Source organism: Lolium rigidum, chromosome 1 (genome assembly GCF_022539505.1).
Source record: "Lolium rigidum isolate FL_2022 chromosome 1, APGP_CSIRO_Lrig_0.1, whole genome shotgun sequence".
Lineage (NCBI taxonomy): Eukaryota > Viridiplantae > Streptophyta > Magnoliopsida > Poales > Poaceae > Lolium > Lolium rigidum.
This window is the reverse complement of record NC_061508.1, coordinates 24370172-24388986: the sequence shown is the minus strand read 5'-3', so window position 1 is coordinate 24388986 and position 18815 is coordinate 24370172. Positions and strand designations below refer to the sequence as shown.

Below are 18815 nucleotides of genomic sequence, written 5' to 3'. Positions count from 1 at the left end.
TTCTCCGCGAAGAGGAACTCAAATGGTATCAACGGTCCAAAACCCAATTCATTTTGGAAGGGGATTCGAATACGCGCTATTTTCATGGCTTGGCCAATGGAAGACATCGGAAAAAAACGTATTCACTCTCTCATCCAAGATGAAGGGGTGATTGAAGGCCATGAGCAACTCAAATCATACATTACTAATTATTATAAAGATCTGTTTGGTCCTCCGGAGGAAAGCTCCTTTTCTCTTAACGAGGACTTAACGGATGATATACCCCAAGTTTTTATAGAAGAAAATGGCCTACTAACCGCACCTTATTCTGAGGATGAGGTTCAGAAGGCAATTTTCCAAATGGAATGCAACAAAGCACCGGATCCAGATGGTTTTCCAGCGGAGTTTTATCAAAATTTCTAGGATACTATTAAATCGGACCTTATAGATTTGTTCAGTGCTCTACACACAGGACAACTAGAATTATTTCGTCTAAATTTTGGTGAAGTAATTTTGTTAGCGAAGTTAATGAGGCAGAAAGGATTCAACAATATAGACCTATTTGCCTCTTAAACATCAGTTTCAAGATTTTCACGAAAGTGGTCACCATTAGACTTAATAAGGTTGCGGATCATGTCGTTCAGCCATCACATACCGCTTTCATGCAAGGAAGGAACATCCTTGATGGAGTGGAAGTTTTGCATGAGACGGTACATGAGATGCATACTAAGAAATTAAATGTGGTCATTTTAAAATTAGATTTCAAAAAGGCGTATGATAAGGTCAAGTGGTCTTTCCTACAACAGACACTCAGGATGAAAGGTTTTTCTCCAGAGTGGCATGCTCTAATTTATGATTTTGTGTATGGAGGTAGTGTGGCAATTCGGGTTAATGATGACACTGACCACTATTTCCAAACACGAAAAGTGTTACGTCAAGGGGATCTGCTATCACCGATGTTGTTTAACATTATAGCGGATATGTTGGCGATTCTCATAGAGCGAGCCAAGTCTGACGGTCAGATTGAAGGTTTGATCCCACATCTGGTTGATGGGGGTTTATCTATCCTTCAATATTCCGACGATACAATTCTATTTATGGATCACGATCTCGAAAAGGCTCACAATCTAAAATTAATTTTGGCGGCTTTCGAGCAGTTGTCGGGATTGAAAATCAATTTCCATAAAAGTGAATTGTTCTGTTTCAGCGATGCCCAAAATGATATGACTCTATATACAGAGTTGTTTGGTTGTGGGCAAGGCCAATTTCCTATTCGCTATTTGGGTATTCCGATTCATTATCGTCGACTTACAATTGCTGAATGGAAAATTGTGGAAGAAAAATTACAAAAATGCCTTAGTAGTTGGAAGGGTAAATTGTTGGTCCCTGGGAGGAAGATTGGTACTCATTAATTCGGTACTGACAAATATGATACTATATATGTTATCATTCTTTCTACTACCGAAAGAATTTTTTGCATAAACTCGATTATTATCGATCCAGATTCTTTTGGCAAGGGGACATCGAGAAAAAGAAATACCGACTGGTTAAATGAAGTATAATTTGTAGTCCCAAAGATCAAGGCGGACTTGAAGTTCACGACCTGGAGGTCAAGAATTCAGCTCTGCTAGGTAAATGACTTTTTAAGCTTCTTACCGAGGATGGGATTTGGCAAACTATTCTCCGGAGAAAGTATATTGGCTTGAAGACGCTATCCCAAGTGGTTTGCAAACCTGGGGATTCTCACTTCTGGGATGGTCTCATGGCGACAAAGAATGTCTTTTTTCGCCATGGTACTTTCTCGATTAAGAATGGAACACATATACGGTTCTGGGAAGATGTTTGGTTAGACAATGCTCCCTTAAGTGAACAGTATCCTGCTTTGTATAGTATTGTTGGTCGCCAAGGTGATACCATTACCACAGTAATGGCTACCTGACCCCCGAATGTGACGTTCAGACGGGTTTTGCTTGGACAAAGGCTACTCGCATGGAATGCTCTAATTCACCGAATGGGGGATATTCACCTATCGCCTGAGCCGGACAAATTTAGATGGAATCTTCATGTAGATGGCACTTTCTCAGAAAAATCTTTATACAATGCGATCCTTCATTCTGATATATCAGTTGATAATAATAAGAAAATCTGGAAGATGAAGATACCATTAAAAATTAATTTTTTTGGATGGTACCTTCGTTGAGGAGTTATTCTTACCAAAGATAATCTTGTTAAGCGGAATTGGCACGAAAGTTCGCGGTGTGTTTTCTATCATCATGATGAAACCATTAAACACATTTTTTTTCCAGTGCCATTTTGCGAGATCTATATGGTGAGTCATCCAAGTAGCGTCTACCTGTATCCCCCAACTAGTGTGGCCAATGTCTTTGGCAATTGGCTTCACGGTATCGATTCAAGGTTTAAGTTGTTTCTTAGGGTGGGGGCGCTAGCAGTTATCTGGGCGTTTTGGAAATGATAAGATTTTTAATGATAAAAATTATTCTTTGTTGCAGATCATCTACAAATGTACATGTATTCTCCGTTCGTGGTTATCTCTTCAGCGGTGGAGAACCGAAACCTATTTCTATTTACGGAGAACCTCCTGGCACCGGGGAAGCAGCTACCAGCGCAGCCGCACCTGCGACCGGAGAGGTGCAGGCCAGACGAGGAGGTGCACTGGCGACTGTAGACTGTGCAGCGATGCCGGCAGCGTGCGGGCGAGCGGCAACGCTACGCAGTAGTTCTTCCTGTTCGGCTTCAAAGGAGAAAAGGGATATCCAATCTGATTCTGTAAACGTGTGCAGCCAGGGGTAGTTGTGTCATGGAGTTTTGTTCTAACCCCCAAATGAAACGAAATTAAATCAAAAGGGCAAATAATCAAGAGACAAAGTAAAGGGGGGCAAAAAGTAGAGGTCAAAGTAAATGAAGGCAAATTATAGAGTGACAAAGTAAATCATGGCAAAAAGTAAAATTCCCCCCGAGATTTAGCAAAAACGAAACATAGAGCATGTTTTGTTTGATCTCTTTGCTACGAAACCCTGCTTTGATTATTCCATCCGACCATCACGCGTCTCCGTGCTGGTCATGGGAAGAAGGGTGACCGGGCATTGGCGAGAACGAGTTGAAATCGTCGTCGTGCAGCTGGTACTCGTACAGCGAGTTGTCGAGCCGGGCGGCCACCGCCGCTGAGGACGTTGTTGCCGCGGAGACGACCTCCCCGAGCTCCGACGACTCCGGCCCGCGCCTGCCCACCGCAGGGAAGTGCGCAGCAACGGAGAAGTAGCCCGAATCGGTCGACGTCGTGGCGGCCGGCGAGAAGAACGGCGCCGCGGAGAAGCAGCCACCTCCGGCCGGCAGCTGGTCGTAGCCGGCGCACTCAACCGGCGAGAAGCCCGCCGACGTGGGGTAGGGGAAGGAGAAGGCGGCAGCGGAGACGTCGTGGCCGTGGAAGGACGATGAAGACGGCGGCATCCCGTCGGTCTCCACCTTGAGGCTGTTGTTGAAACTCGCCAGCATCTGCACGTCCGGGTCCTGCAATGGCGGGTGGTGGCCGCCGTCGCTCGCGGCTGCCACGGCGGGAGGAGGCGGCGCGGCGTCGGCGTTGCGCTGCTTCTGATGGCACGTGTGCGTGCCCTGGTACGTGACGTCGAACACGGCGAGGTCGGCGTCGGAGCGCTGCACGTGCTTCGTGGCGGGGCAGCCCTGCGCGTTCCTGTACGTGCAGCGGTAGTAGCCCCTGCACAACCCAACGACGGCATCCATCAGAAACTAGAGTCTGATGAATTATAAGTAGACACTGAAGTAAAAATGTAGCATCAAAGTCTGAATATGGATCAGAAACCTTGGAAATCTGGCGCCGAGGATCTCCTTCTGGCCGTACTTCCTCCAGCTGAGCCCGTCATCTGGAGTGTAATCTAAATTTGCGTCTGGTATTCGGAATTTTTGGGTCCATCTTGGGAGGCCCTTCCTGTGTGATTTCAGGACCACGGAACAAAAAGATCAGATACTGAATTTTCTCGTTGACTGACGCAAATGTTAATAATGTTCAAGTACTGAATCCGTCGATTATGATTGATGTACATTATCTTTTTGACCAAAACACCAAAGAACCACTTTTGACATTACTCTGCCGCTTTCTAGTCTTACCCATTCGTGTGGTTATGCACCTTTTTCTTGAGGAAAAGGTTATGTACCTCTCCAGACATATCAGAGAATAAGTCCAGAAATATATTTTTGTAGAAAGTCATAACATGAAAAAAAAAGTTCCACCATTTCAAAAAAAAAAAAAAAAACTCCCGAGAGCCACTTCCAAAATCATTTGAATTGTCATGGGATGGACGGCAGCTGTGATGTTATTTGTCCTTGCCAAGGCAACCTACTTTATCGATGAAAGAAACCATAATCTCACTATGTTCGTTTTTTAGAAAATGGAAGTATGCATTGCCTCTAGCCTTTGCATCAAGATGCAGATAAGCAAAATTTAATGCACACACACGTTTCATATACTCCCTCCGACTCATAATAAATATCATGGTTTTACTTTAAGTTTGAACTAAAATCATAACAATTGTTATGGATCAGAGGAAGATTGAGGATTATTTTCTAAGCACGTGTGTAACTGCAAACCCCTATATGTCTCAGACGTGTCTACGGCGGAGGCTCGGGCCTTTCGAGATGGTTTAATCCTAGCAGGACAGATCGGGTGCAATAGGATTGAAGTCAATTCTGATTGCCTCGACGTGATTGAGGTGATGCGGAATGGGGAAATTCTTTCGGCGGCAGCAATTTATGAAGAATGTTCCTCTCTTTGTCAGAACTTCGCTATAGTTCAATTTTTTCATTGTCCTAGGGAAGCTAATGTAGCCGCAGATTGTCTAGCTAGACACTCAGAAGGATCTACGTCAATTGCTGGCATGATGATCCTCCTGATTTCTTAGTTTCTATTCACGATGTATCCATATTGCCAATTTAATGAAACTTGCCATGTTGGCTTTCCCTAAAAAAAAAAGTATATATGCTACTAGCTTTATACACGTACTTACTATGTGATAGTAACTAAATTGTGTATAGTATCATTTCTTAGTTCTGTCTACATGGAAATAAATCAGTAAAAGTAAATAACACGCGGGAACACAACATACATCCAGATCTTGGAAAATTTCAATATTGATTCATGTGTAAATATTTATGAAGTTTATAATGGAATGTCATTAATGGGACTCTAGGTACTTACATTCATAAAAATGAGAGTCAAGCCTACAATATGTACAATTAAAAATGTCATCGTTTTGTACCACATAAACCTAAAAAATGAAAATAAAAAAGTGATAATGTTCTTTCAGATACAACATAAGAAAATGGAACAAAAACATCAGGACACATATGTTACCTCTATTGGTCATTACCATGATTCTTTCCAACCGTTAACTTTTTGTGTGTTTTTCGACAAGAAATATAGTTGTTTTGCACCATTTAATTAACTTCTCTTTTGCCTCCGTCGACTTATTGACACATTGTCAGTTTTAAAGAAAAACCAACATATTCATCTTGTTACAACCTACACCATGGCATGAGAAGTTCAAGCAAAAAATAATCCACTAGCATGACACTAAAACTGATAATAATTAGATTTTTTGTGTCTTTTCTTTGCATACATGGGTTTTAAAGGTAAACAACGAGAATGTTAAAAAAACTAATATAAAACCAAAACTGACATTTATTAGCATAGATACGGCTTTCTTTCGCATACATGGAATTGTTTAATCTGAATCCTATGAGCTTAACCTACGATTCTTTTGGAAGCAAGAATTGTTTCTCGATTCCATTAGGCCAAGTATGTTAAAAAATACACATTAACATGAACAACACCAGTTTTAAAAAAAAATTATCATACGCCCCCTTTTTGTACTGTTTAAGATTTGAAGTTGTAGATATTGAAATATTTTTATATAAGTTCGATCAAACTTAGAAAATTGACTTAGGAGAAACATAGAACTTCAGATTTTAAAACGAAGCAGGTATAAGATTGTTAGATCTAAATAAAGAACAGATGCATGTATTCGATGTAGGTGGTGGGGGGAGGGGGGGATCTCATCATCCATTTCGAAAAAAGTAAGATTACTAAACTGAACGAGAAGATAGCATGTTAAAAGATCAGGAACCAGCATTTTTAGTACTACTACTACTACCTGCTAAGGCAAGATAGCATTTCCGGAAGTAGAAAAGGTGCACAATGTGTCTAAATAACATTTGAAACATCGTATACTACACATACGCACCTTCTCTTGCAAATGCCTTGGCTCTCTTGCGCTTGCGCCGCGTCCCTGCTTGCAGCCACGACAGCGCCGGAGTTCTCCTCGGCCGACCGAGGCGAGTCGGTGCTCGAGGCGCCGCCATGAGACGCCTCGATGGCCTTGGCGACGGCAATCGCCTTGCCAAACGTGCACCGCAGCTGCCGCGCCACGTCCCTGCAGCATTCCTTCGCCGGAGGCAGCTGGTTGCCGGCCGTCGCCGGCAGCTCGCCCAGGAGGCGCCTTGCCTGCTCCTCGCCGTCGGTCAGGATGCTCAGGAGCAGATGCATGCTGTCCCCTCCTCCAACCTCCTGCATGGTTTGCAGCTTGTGTGTGTGGCAATGGCAGGTTGACGGGAGGAATGGTTTATGGAAGGATCACGGCAAGTTCGAACAAACTGTAGGGACGAGCGACGAGTACGTGTGCAGTGGATCGAAAGAGATGTGACGATGAAGTGGTGACCATTGGATGGATTTAAGATGGGTTTTGGGGTATATATGCTGATGCGCATCTGGTCTTCGAGTTTGACCGAGGGAAACCGAGTTAATTTTACTCCATCATTTTTATTCCTTAAGCTCCTGGGTGCCTCTCCGGTTTGACCAGTCTTTTGGTCCTCATACTTGACATCGTACGAGAACGTCGAGAAGGCTTTGGCTGGGCGGAAATTGCTAGAAGGTGCCACTAGTAGTGAAAAAAAGGTTCGAAAGTTTAGCATTTTTGTTAGTGGAGAAGAAATTCCTGGATGATCTCCTGTACTTGGTGCGAACCTTCTGTTACTAGATAGTTTTGTAACTCGGAGTTTGCTTAGGACCTGTACAATGGGGTGACATCAGTCTTCTCTTATGCTTGTCACGTAGGATTTTAGCTTAGTTGGAGGAGAGAGAAGGAAGAAAAAAGAAGGTTGCCTTCCCTTAGTTAAGGGATGATCTCTTATGAAATAAGAGAAGACTATTTTTCCCATTGTACGACTTGTCTTCCCTTAGCCACACAATTTCCTACTTAAAATAATTAATTCTTATTTATTGTAAGGGATGACAGTAAGAGATTATGTGTTGTACTTCTAATATTTATTGTCTTCTCTAGATGATGTGGACCACTAAGAGAAGACATGTCTTCCCTACCATTGTACATGCCCTTACAAATAGCTGAGGAAAAGTCAGAGAAATTTGACGAAAATGACATAGTATTCACCTGGAGCCTTAAACGGACCCAACTTTGCAATCTCGCCTCCTATGTTCGAACATCCCCCACATGAATAGTAATCGAAATGAAGTGTGGTGGTTTAATTCAAGCTCAAAGATAATTCAATGTAATTTCAGAAGCTGTATGCACAGCCTCACCGTGACTGGACAATGTTCTCTACCATTTAGTGGCTCTTTCGTGTTGGCATTCACTAACCTTGTGGACTGCTTTTTGGAAATTTCAGTGGAGTTCAGAATGTTCAAAGCTGGGCCAGTGTTGACTGCTGACCATTGATTCAACACTCCAATTCCATTGGTCCAGAGGATCACACGGATAGAGGAGAGCAGTAGAGCACAACAATATTGGTGGGATACAGCAAGTCAACAAATACAGAAGATTCCGAAGAACTGACCAAGAATCTTCAATCCTGTCTCCGCGTATAGAGCAACGAGAGAAAGTGACGCAGGTGTCAGGACCTGTGCTGACGCTGCTGTGCTGACCGGGAACAAGAGGCACAGCCGCACAAGGAATAGTTTGCCCTTCAACCAATCAGGAATGCAAGGCCCAGAATAAGATTCACATGGAATAGATTCTTAACAATAAGAATTCACAGGGAATATCTGTTGTGTGAAAAACTAGAGTGACCATCAACAAGTCGTATGTTAATTAATGTACATGATGCACACTTCGATTCCATCGAACTATCGCTCTCTTACTTTGTGCTTTTGTAGAGTGCATCGATGGATCCCTGGACATAGGACCTTCGAGGAAACAAATCAGCTAACTGGCAGAGATTAGACATAATTGCAATAACTTTGGGGAAAGAAGGGCAGTATAAGCCGAAATTCAGGAAAACAATGTGCTGACGCTGCTGTGCTGACCGCAGACAGCCGCACAATGAACAGTTTGCCATATAATCAGAATGCAAAGCCCCGAACAAGATTCACATGGAATAGATTCTCAAGAAAATAAATAATTCACGTGGAGTATGCCTTGAAAAACTAAAGCAGAGAAACATCATCAAGTCTTATGCCAATTAATTTACATGTACATTGTGATTCCATCAAACCACAGGGGATTAGAGAAACCCATTGGCTGCTCTGCGAAATGGTCGCTTTCTTATTTCATGCTTTTGTAGAGTGCGTCGATGGCTCCCTAGACATAGGACGTTCGAGGAAACATATCAGCTAAATGACAGAGATGAAACAAAGCTTGCAAGAACTTTGGAAAAGGGAGGGCAGTATAAGCCAAAATTCAGGATATTGTTTGATATGAGATCTAACCTGGTAGTATTTGAGCATTTGTGGGCGTTTCTTCTTGTATGTTGGGGTGATAAGGTCCCGCTCCATATCAAATGGTAACGGGTCAAGATGGACGGCTCTTATGAACTCAAAGCCTTTTAGCTGGCAAAGGAAAAACAGTGGGAATATGTAAATTCTAGCACTAATGAAATGTGGAACAAACAGTGAGTGGCGCATATGTAATATCAGGCGCTTTACCTTCTTTCCCTTTGCAATCTTTGAAAGTTCAGCTACAAAATGCTCTTTGGCTCCCGAGTTTTCACATAGTTCAGCCAAACTTCCAGAAATACCATTTTGTTCAGCCCAGTGTTCAAGCACTTGCTGGTTGGGGTTTATAACAGCAATAAGAGAAGATTCGAAACTGTTCCCATATACCCATATCTGAAATTGATCACCAGAAGGAATGTAAATTGAGACGAATGACGGAAAAATTGGATATAGAAAACACCAATATGTTTCTTTCATGTATGCCCTACTTTTTTGACACACGTGTAGTGTATATTTTCTCAAATGATTGCACTCACAATGATAAAAGAGATAACCGAAACACCATAATTTTGAGAAGGAACTATTTTCTTTACCACAGAGTCGGAGTTAAATTCATGCATTTTGAATTATATGCCCCTACAAACGACTGTTCCGATGGTGTTATGATAAAAGTTATGGGGCTCAAGAAATTAAGCAAATCTAAGAAATAGTATAATTCTTGAAAAAAAGAAATAGTATTATATCTCCAACTAGCTTCCAAGGATGCTGACGACTTCAGCAACATACAGTGGCATCAGCAGTCATCCCACTGTACTAAGTACCCAGTTATCTTCAAAAAAACATTTCAATTACCTATGTTCAGATGTTGTACACAACACTTCCAGGTATATGGGCAGGAAAGTAGGACCGAACATAGTTAAGACAGAAATGAGACAACTCCTCACTATGTGAACAATTGATTTAGGTATTTACCGAATCAATTTCTGGAAGAACACCATAGATATTCTCTAGATTTTCCACTGCAACATATTCTCCCTGTGAAAGCTTGAATATATTTTTCTTCCTGTCAATGATTTTCAAGGATCCGTTTGGTTGCCACTCACCAACATCCCCTGCATTATTATTCAACTTACAATCATCATCCAGAATATACTAACTTATGATATCCAGCTATCAAAGATTGTTAAACTAACACCTCCCACTGAAGTTGGGATATCGCTAACCTGTATGAAACCATCCATCAATCATGACTTCCCGTGTTAGGTCCTCTCTTTTGTAGTATCCAGAAAATAGAACACTTCCCTTCACGCATACCTCCCCACGAGGAATGCTTGCCAAAGCATCATAGCCCATCTCTGAAACTGACTCAAGTCGAACTTCTGTATGTTGAACTGGTGGGCCAACAGTTCCAATCATGGAGAAATCATTTGGTAGTGCAACAAAAGTTCCGGCACAAGTTTCCGTGAGTCCTAAAATTAGGATTGTGCAAAGTTTTATTTAATAGTGATTCCGTCAGCCAATAATACGTGTAAATCATCTGAAGGTCTTGCCTACACTTGACGAAGGAACTTAAACATTAAAGATGCATACCGTATCCTTGAGCAACATATGCACATGTTACAACCCTCAAAAATTCTTCCACCGCTACAGAAAGAGGAGCCCCACCAGATATAATAATACGTAATTTTCCTCCCAGTCTTTCTTTCACCTATAAGATAAAAAGTTTAAGCACTATGTTGCACTTAAAATTTTAATTCTATCTAATAAAATATAACAGTGCTCTTGAATGTAAAATTCTACCTTGCTGAAAACTAATTTGTCAAAGAATGGGGATGCCTTTTCATGTTTAATTCCTTTCCTCATGCTGTCTAGTTTCCTGAGAATTTGATAATAATTACCAAATGAGAAATTCTATCATGATCCATGATTATGACAAAAATTCTTGAATGCATAAGAAGAGCAAACAATGAGACCTTACAGAACGCGAAAGGACATAGGAAAAACATCAGAAGAAAATATGTGCCATAAATATCAAACGAAATGAGTACTCTTCTGAAAAAAAAGTTATCAGTCTTAACGTGTAAACTTACAGCTTGTATGCAAGATTGAATAAGGTTTTCTTCAGTATTCCACCAGACGAAATCTTGGTTGTAAGACCTACAGAAAAGAATAAGTTGGATCGCATATTGGTCAACAGCATATTATAAGAAGCACAACCAAACATTTAGTAAATCAAACAAATTCAGTTTCTGACTGTTTCCTTTTCAGACATGTTTTTTCACTCTCGAAAAGATATTTGTGTTAACCATTTGATTTTAAAGTATGGCATCAACAACTAGGCAATTAGCTCCACTGTAAGAGTGTTCAGCACATACACAACTTTTATGAATTCATTTATTTAGTTTACAGACAATGACACCAAGATAAAATGGTGATCTAAACATGCTGGCAACATTGAAAGACGAATACCAGACATAAGAGAAACTTCTTCAGTTATACTTTCTTGACAGACTATGCGTGCAACAAAAGATATTTCAGCTGAATGAAAAAATAACTGACTGGTTATAAATATGAAACTATGTAAACAACTAAAATCTGGAGTTTACCAGAATATATTCTGTCGAGTACACGTGGAACAGCACAAAATATTGTTGGTTTTAATGCTCCAATGTCGTCAACCAACAACTTAACATCCTACAAATGTACGCAAACTAACTTTAGTATGAACCAGTTGACTTGTTGAGGGTAGAGAAGGAATATTCACAAATCATACCCCGCGCCAGAATCCAATTTTTGATCCATGAGAAATGAATACTTCCTCAAACATTCTATCGAAGATATGAGCTAGTGGAAGATATGACATATAGACATCATTTTGATCGAACTGCAACAACAAATCGGTGAGCAACCAACATGACTTGTATGATTCATTGAAAAATATGGTAGCAAATATGTCAAGATTCTATACTTACAGCTTCACCAATAGATTGCATTACAGAATCAGCACCAGCCAGGTTAACAAGAAGGCTTTCATTGGATATCATAACACCTTTAGGGTCCCCAGTTGTTCCACTTGTGTACATTATTGTGCAGATGTCGGATTTCTTCTTTTCAGGAAGATCAACATGATGATCACCACCCTGTGGACATGTCAGACATACAAATTTATTTGTAAATGTACAATGGTTTATTAGCCCGCCATATATAACTCTAAGACCATATGTTATTAATGGAACTAGCACAGTGGCCCTCGCAAATGCGAGGGCATCAGCATTAATGTGCTAAAAATTCTGAAAAAAAATCATTAATACATATATTTCTCTATACTTTTGTCAGAGTTTATTTTTTTACTTATGACAAATGGTAAAAGTACACTTATTCGCGCATTTTATAGAAAATAGTATCATATATTATGAAACTATAGTTTTAAGATATATCTAAGGATACTAATTTAGTTTCATAAATTTATTTATCAATAATTTTGAACAAAAATATTATGTTTGCCTTATGACACAGTCTTAAAGTACAATTACTCGTGGACGGAGGAGTTTGTCTGGTAGCTAGATTGATCCTAGCTAATATGCAGTCATGTTTTAAAATAGCGAATCTTAATATTTTTGGACCAATACGTGCCATAATTCCTCATTATGTACAACGGAGCTGATCGGTTAGAGTCAAGTGAGACCGGTTCAGAAAAAAAATGGATGATAATATCAGGTGCACATCTGAGGAGTCTGAAAGCTGTCTCTCATGTGCAGATTTGAAAAAAAAAAAAATCTTTAAACTCATAATTAAAGAAGGCAATTTAAACGCTCTCGCTATTATTCGTAAATTTATGGAAAACAAAAGATTCAGCAATATCTCTTCCTTAAACGTGCATGATTAGACAAACTCAAATACATCAGGTCCAAAAAAGCCTTCTATGTGTCGGTGAGTACACTTTTTGTTGTTGCTGGAGACTGCCTCTTATTCCTTTTTTTGTCTTTGATATATGTTATCTTACTTTAAAAGAGACGTTTCTGTGCCATAAGTTAACTTATGTACATGTATGTTGTACATAACACTTGTTATCTTTTAGTATCAGACGTTAAGATTAAAATCATTGGTTTATATTTTTTAGCATATGTGGATTAACCTGTTATCTTTAAAAACACCGTTTATTTTTTTAGTACATAAATAAATAATTTAATATTAAAATTTTCTAAAAAAACCAATATATTTGAAGAACTCAAATTAGATTTTTTTTCCCTTAGTTGATGTAAGACCAATCTTCTTGAATAGTTTTATTTTGAGAAATATTTTTAAGGATGAGAAAATTCGCATGTTACCATGCCGAGGGCCCGAGGTACATACACACTTACGGCCTGGTTGCCTGGCCACCTACGCTTCGGGCCCATGCAAAAATAACTCGTTTCAATTATTTTGCTAAGCTTCATGTCTGGATCTAGTACAATTTTGTTCTCCTACTATGTACACATCTTAATATATCGATGTATCTGATATATTTGAAGTCAAATTAGATTTTTCGCTTAGTTAATGTAAGACCAATCTTCTTAAATAGTTTTATTTTGAGAAATATTTTTAAGGATGAAAAATTTCGGATGTTACCACGCCAAGGACCCGAGGTACATACACACTTACGACCTAGCCGCGTGGCCGCCTATGCTTCGAGCCCACGCAAAGGGATTACTTTTCAATTATTTTGCTAAGCTTCATGACTGGATCTAGTACAATTTTTTTCTTCTACTATGTACACATATTACTATATCGGTGTATATGCATTATCGAGATAAAATAAATCTATATGCATTTAGAATTGTAAGGGTTTCCTACTGGTTGAGTATATTTTTTTTTAGGATGTACTATTCCACCACGATCTGTGTTTGTGGTCAAGTGTTTTTCCTAGATTTATTATTATGTTAATACGTCTAAGACGTATGCATCTTGCATATATATGCAGTAGTTGGAACCGTGGGCCTGCAGGTCTTGCCCCTTCGGGCCCTACGTATAGGAAATTAAATAATCAAGATTGAGTCCATTTAACCATTTAGGAAACAACGCTTTAACATATCTTGATTCTAGGAAACGCTCTGTTTTTTACGTCCGGGATTCTGTTAATACCTTTTTTATCGATCGGTCTTTTTTAAGGGAACACATCACCAACGTGACAGGTTGAACATGGTAATAGTTACGTAACTTTGTATAACTTTAAATCTCAACCGTTATAATTTGGATGGACGAGTAGAGTAATTAAAGTATATGTGGATTAACGTGGTGTCTCTATTTAAACATCCGTATTTTGCTTTTAGTATATAATAGAAGATGAACTTGAAAGTTCAGTGTTTCGAACTAGTGGTCTTGAACTAAGTCAATAAAAGGGACTAAGAGCATTCAAAGAATTTCTCGTCTTGGTCATACATTGCTATTATAACACTCCTTGATAATGAAGATGCCTAATATGTCATATGTAACATGATGTATTAACAAGTAGACTTCTGTCCTTTGCAGGGAAAATTAAGGATCTATTAGGCAGCTGAGGTCTAGAAAAATGCACGATTAAAATTAAGACATATGCCATGTCCCATATCCACTTTGAGATGTGCTGCAATGGCACTATGAGAATATAATCAATTCATATTTAATGACAATGAGTGGAATATCAAATAAGATAAAAGAGAATACTTCGATTATTCTGTAATAAAGGAAATTAAGGTAATGTACAAAGTAAGCTCGGCTAAAGAATAAAGCTAACCATGATCAGGAATTCCTCCCATGAGAAAATGGAAAGCCCATGGTTCTTAGCTTCCTCCTTTTGGTCATTTGTGACTCCTCCAAAGCTGACGATCGCTGCAGATGAGATAGTAAAATCCATATAAATTCGAGAGTGATAAATCATGTAATCGATTGATATATTATTGCATATTGAAATAACTTACATTTCAAATACTTTGAAGTGGCATGACAGGTTTTCAAGAGCTGCCATAAATGAAAACATTAGCAAATAGGAAAACATGAACTTTTTCACAGTAAGCTAGTCTATAATTTTTTTTTGGCAGCAGTAACACTCTGCAGATATTCTAATCCAAACAAATTCCCTGAAATCATGTGTTGCATCAGGCCTATTTGGACTCTAGGACTATCCCGATAAACAAAAGTCGAAAATTCTTCGGCCTAGGCACTGGTCATCTCAATCCGTTGGCTTTGGCGAGCAAACCTAGATCCGCACCAAAACGAACATACTCCCTCCGGTCCTTTTTAATTGACTCAAATTTAATATAAAGTTGTGCTTAAATCCGAGTCAATTAAAAAGAACGGAGGAGTATGAATCTAACAACCTGTAGAGTTCACCCCGTCGGGCAAGTTCTGACCAAGGGGGGAGGGGAGGGCCGCAGCGAGAGGCCATTTCTCCGTCGCCTTTCTTGCGGAACGGACCGCCGCCACACAAAGTACGGCAGAGAGGTACCACCCACTGCACACAGAGACTGAGAGACCGCCGGCAGCTCGCCGGGAAAGCCGGGCGGCGAGGCGACGTGCGTGCGCCGGGAAATGCCATTGCCCACTGGTGTTTGCCGTCGGTCATGGCCGAGGCCTCAACGCGCGATCTTATTGGGCTGACTCGAAGAGAAGCTAAAATTAGACAGACCGCTTGTAACTCGGACGACATGGGCTTCATTGATTAGCCCAAATAACCACTTCCGTTTCAGCCCAAATAAGCGTCAAAGTTTTAAAAAAATTACTTGAAGATGAAAACAGTATGCAAAATCTCAACAAAAAAGAGAGTAAAATAAAAAATATTATTAAGTACAGTAGCTACCATTTTAGTTCATTACCTCTTCAATCTTTCTCTCTTCCACAAAAGCAATCTGGAGTTCGGCGTGGCACGTGATAAATTCCACCGCATTAGCACCTGGACAAAATGACAGGGACAAAGCAGTCATGCATTAGCAAAATCTTCAATCAAACTTGCACATGCCCAGATTAGCGTATATATACTATTCATATTTCTGTTAACGAGCACGGCATGACCCATGTACCTAGAGTGTCATAGAGCGGCACACAGCAAACTCCAAGGGCATTGCAAGCCTGCATGCCAATGTTAGATATCATTAACAAGAACACACATTGATAAATAGAATTATGCATGCATTAATCTGGGAGTACTGCGGTGTCATCTCTTTCTTTCGATTCTCTTGGAGATACCGCTCTGTGTGACGAATGATGAACTAATTTATTACCTCCATTTTTCCTAAAAAAAATAATTACCTCCATGCTAATGATCCATTCCGGACTGTTTGCACCGTAGATTCCAGCGCGTTCGCCCTGAAAATGATAATTCGCTTTAGATCTACTTCCCTTAGTTATACTGACTACTTCAGTACACCAAAACAAAATCTCAGTTATTTAAACGGCAACAGTACAACTGAGCCAATGCAACAATGTTTTTCTTGGACACAAAGTAATTTTTGAATTAAAAAATACATATGATTAAATGAAACCGATCATGATGGAAGATGCCGCATCTACAGAGCACGGCCTGGTCAACTCCCGGAGCTTAATTTTGAATTAGCTGTTCAGATTTCAGACGGTTCCATTGAAGACTAGACTATTTCAACAGGGAGAAAACTTCAAGAGTAGACTTTCTTCACAGCCAGGCAAGCTGTATTCATGAGGTAGGTAAAAAAATACTCTATCCGTGTTTGGTTGAAACATAAGCCTAAGTCGCCGTACGTTAACCCTTTGCTAAAGTCAAATGTGCTAACAGTTGTGTGGGCCTCACGATGTATATTGAAATAGATGAGACCTCGCTTCAATCGCGCTAGCCCAAATAGAAAAATGATGGAAAGAAGATTGCTGCAAAGCTAAATTCATGGTGACCTAGTAAATATATGTATTACTCCTATATATGAGGGTATATAGTTATATTAGTTCACGTTCAAATGAGAAGTAGCTTAGATCAAGCTCAATCAACTCACTCCGGTTGCAATTGAATAAAAACAATCAGTATGCAACCGGTTGCCGTTGATTAATTTTAAACAGAGGTTTTCATGTTGCACTGTGGTTGCAACTCAATTCTTCTTCAAATGTGGGCGACGTCGTTTAAGAGAGAATTAAGCTAATTATCACCATAACGAGCGCTAGGCAGACCCGTAGAGTATTGGTGTGCCACTTAATTAGCCCAACTCTTTGTCTCGTGGAAATGAAAAACTAGCTCCTCAACACACAGCCTGGGTTGGCACTTGGCAGGCTACAGGCTACAGCTAACCAATAATATGAGCAAGATATGCGATATGTGCTCACGTATCCATGATTATGTTCGTATAATATACCTGTCATAGTGGTATATAGTAAAGCAACTAACTGTATATGCTAATTATTTAATTTTCAACGAATCTGAGTACGCGTTTGGGAGTTTCTTTCTCCAGGCTGCTAGCTGATCTTTCAGACATGTGCGTGAGCTAGCTATTCAAAGTTTATCAATACTTTCGATGCAATAATCAAGCCATCAAGATCAAGGTATACCTGTTTGACTCCCGATTTGCTCATGGAGGCCGCCAGTTTCATCACGACGTCGTACGCTTCCTGGTAAGTCATCCAGGCGTAGTCACCGGCGTTGCCATCAACAACTGGCCGACGGCCGAGCATCGGGTTGCTGGGGTACTTCTCCACAGAAGCCCTGCAAATTATTAAGATCATTTCCAACCGAGGAACACATCCATGGTGGATCAGAGACGACAAGAAATTAGCTATCCGTGGAGGGGGTGCCGTCCGTCCGGCGAGGTGGGAAGGAAGGATTATTATTGCTCACCGGAAGACATCCCAGCAGGAGTTGAGTCCCGGCGCCGACTGCAGGAGGCCGGCGTCCTTGGCCAGCACGTTCCGGTACGTCGGCCCGGCATTTGCCTCCGCGCCGCCTGACTCCACCAAGAACTCCATTGTCTCTGGCGACGACGAGGAAGGAGAATAGTTGAGAGATCGGAGAAGAGTCGTTGCTAGCTTAGAGATTAGGTGCAGTGTATATATATATATATAGTTATATACTACTCCTAGTCGTTAGGGAGAACGTATTTGGTGTAAAGAATTGCAAGTGCAAGACGTGAGGCCCATCGCAACACAGTAATTTGAAACCCGGAGTATTATTATGGAAGAAAAAAAATCCTACGAACTCACCGAAGTGCTGCTGGCGTTTGACTAATATGTCTTGTACATGGCAAACTGAATAAGAAAACTTCGCAGGATTAGCTGGCCGATACCTTCGTGTTCTGTACTACATCAACTATTAATCAAGGTCGTCACTGCACACGGCCCGTCACGAGCGCCAAACTTGACCTGATCCTCGTAAACGTACCCCTACATATCTTTGGATACTTTCTTTATGTACTAGTTCTTCTAGAAAGCCGATATTATGAAACAAAGTTCCAGAACTTACGAATATGATGTACGAAATGATTTCGAATTTATTTGGAGCGTACGTACAACCTTAAATACTGATTTGTAACTCAAAACTCTCTCCTAATTCCACATATTGGCCCAATTACAACTCCCACTAGGCACTAGCTCAACTCATAGACCTATCGGCGCCTGTTTGAACTGATTTCGAATTTCTTTGAACTAATGTGCTTTTCGCTTAAGTTTGTTTGATTTGTTGTTCTTTTTTGCATATTGTTATTGGTGGTTCCATATGGGGGATACCTCCCATCGTCCAGGCCGTCATCCGTCTCCGGCTACAACGAGACATACCGCAATGGAGGTGGCACAGTTATTTCCTGTATGGCTGTGTGGGTGTTTTTCCATGGTGGTGAAGGTGCGATGAGTATTACTCATGCCATCCATGTAGGTGTTAATGGCATGCCAACAAGTGAATCCGGATCAATGGAACATGGAATGCTTGTCTCATGAGGTCGAGAACTACTAATTTGGCCATATTTGTTGATCTTCGAGGACTTGGTGCATGTTTATTTGGAGTTCGGGCATCTCCAGCGGCGCGATGCATTTCGGACACCTAAAATGTCCGCGAGCGTCCGTTTGCGTCGCCTGGCGGACGCGGAAATGGTCGCGCATCCGTTTGCGTCTGGGGCTG

At 40.6% G+C, this 18815-nt stretch overlaps 2 protein-coding genes across 2 annotated transcripts; both read right to left on the bottom strand.

Moving 5' to 3' along the window:
- Positions 1–3025: 3025 nt before the first annotated feature.
- Positions 3026–6702, bottom strand: LOC124669652 (transcription factor WRKY19-like). The gene is made up of 3 exons (XM_047206231.1): positions 6255–6702; positions 3818–3943; positions 3026–3712 (listed from the first exon to the last, which is right to left on the bottom strand). The coding sequence occupies exons 1-3, from the start codon at positions 6581–6583 to the stop codon at positions 3040–3042; spliced, it is 1128 nt and encodes a 375-aa protein (XP_047062187.1). The 5' UTR covers positions 6584–6702; the 3' UTR covers positions 3026–3039.
- Positions 6703–8558: 1856 nt separating this feature from the next.
- LOC124669642 (long chain acyl-CoA synthetase 4-like) lies at positions 8559–17671 on the bottom strand. Its single transcript, XM_047206221.1, has 18 exons — positions 17544–17671; positions 17258–17411; positions 16001–16057; positions 15772–15820; positions 15568–15644; positions 14674–14713; positions 14490–14584; positions 11710–11877; positions 11511–11621; positions 11344–11431; positions 10828–10894; positions 10538–10613; positions 10328–10445; positions 9961–10206; positions 9710–9849; positions 8948–9130; positions 8732–8851; positions 8559–8603 (listed from the first exon to the last, which is right to left on the bottom strand). The coding sequence occupies exons 1-18, from the start codon at positions 17669–17671 to the stop codon at positions 8568–8570; spliced, it is 1953 nt and encodes a 650-aa protein (XP_047062177.1). The 3' UTR covers positions 8559–8567.
- Positions 17672–18815: the final 1144 nt, after the last annotated feature.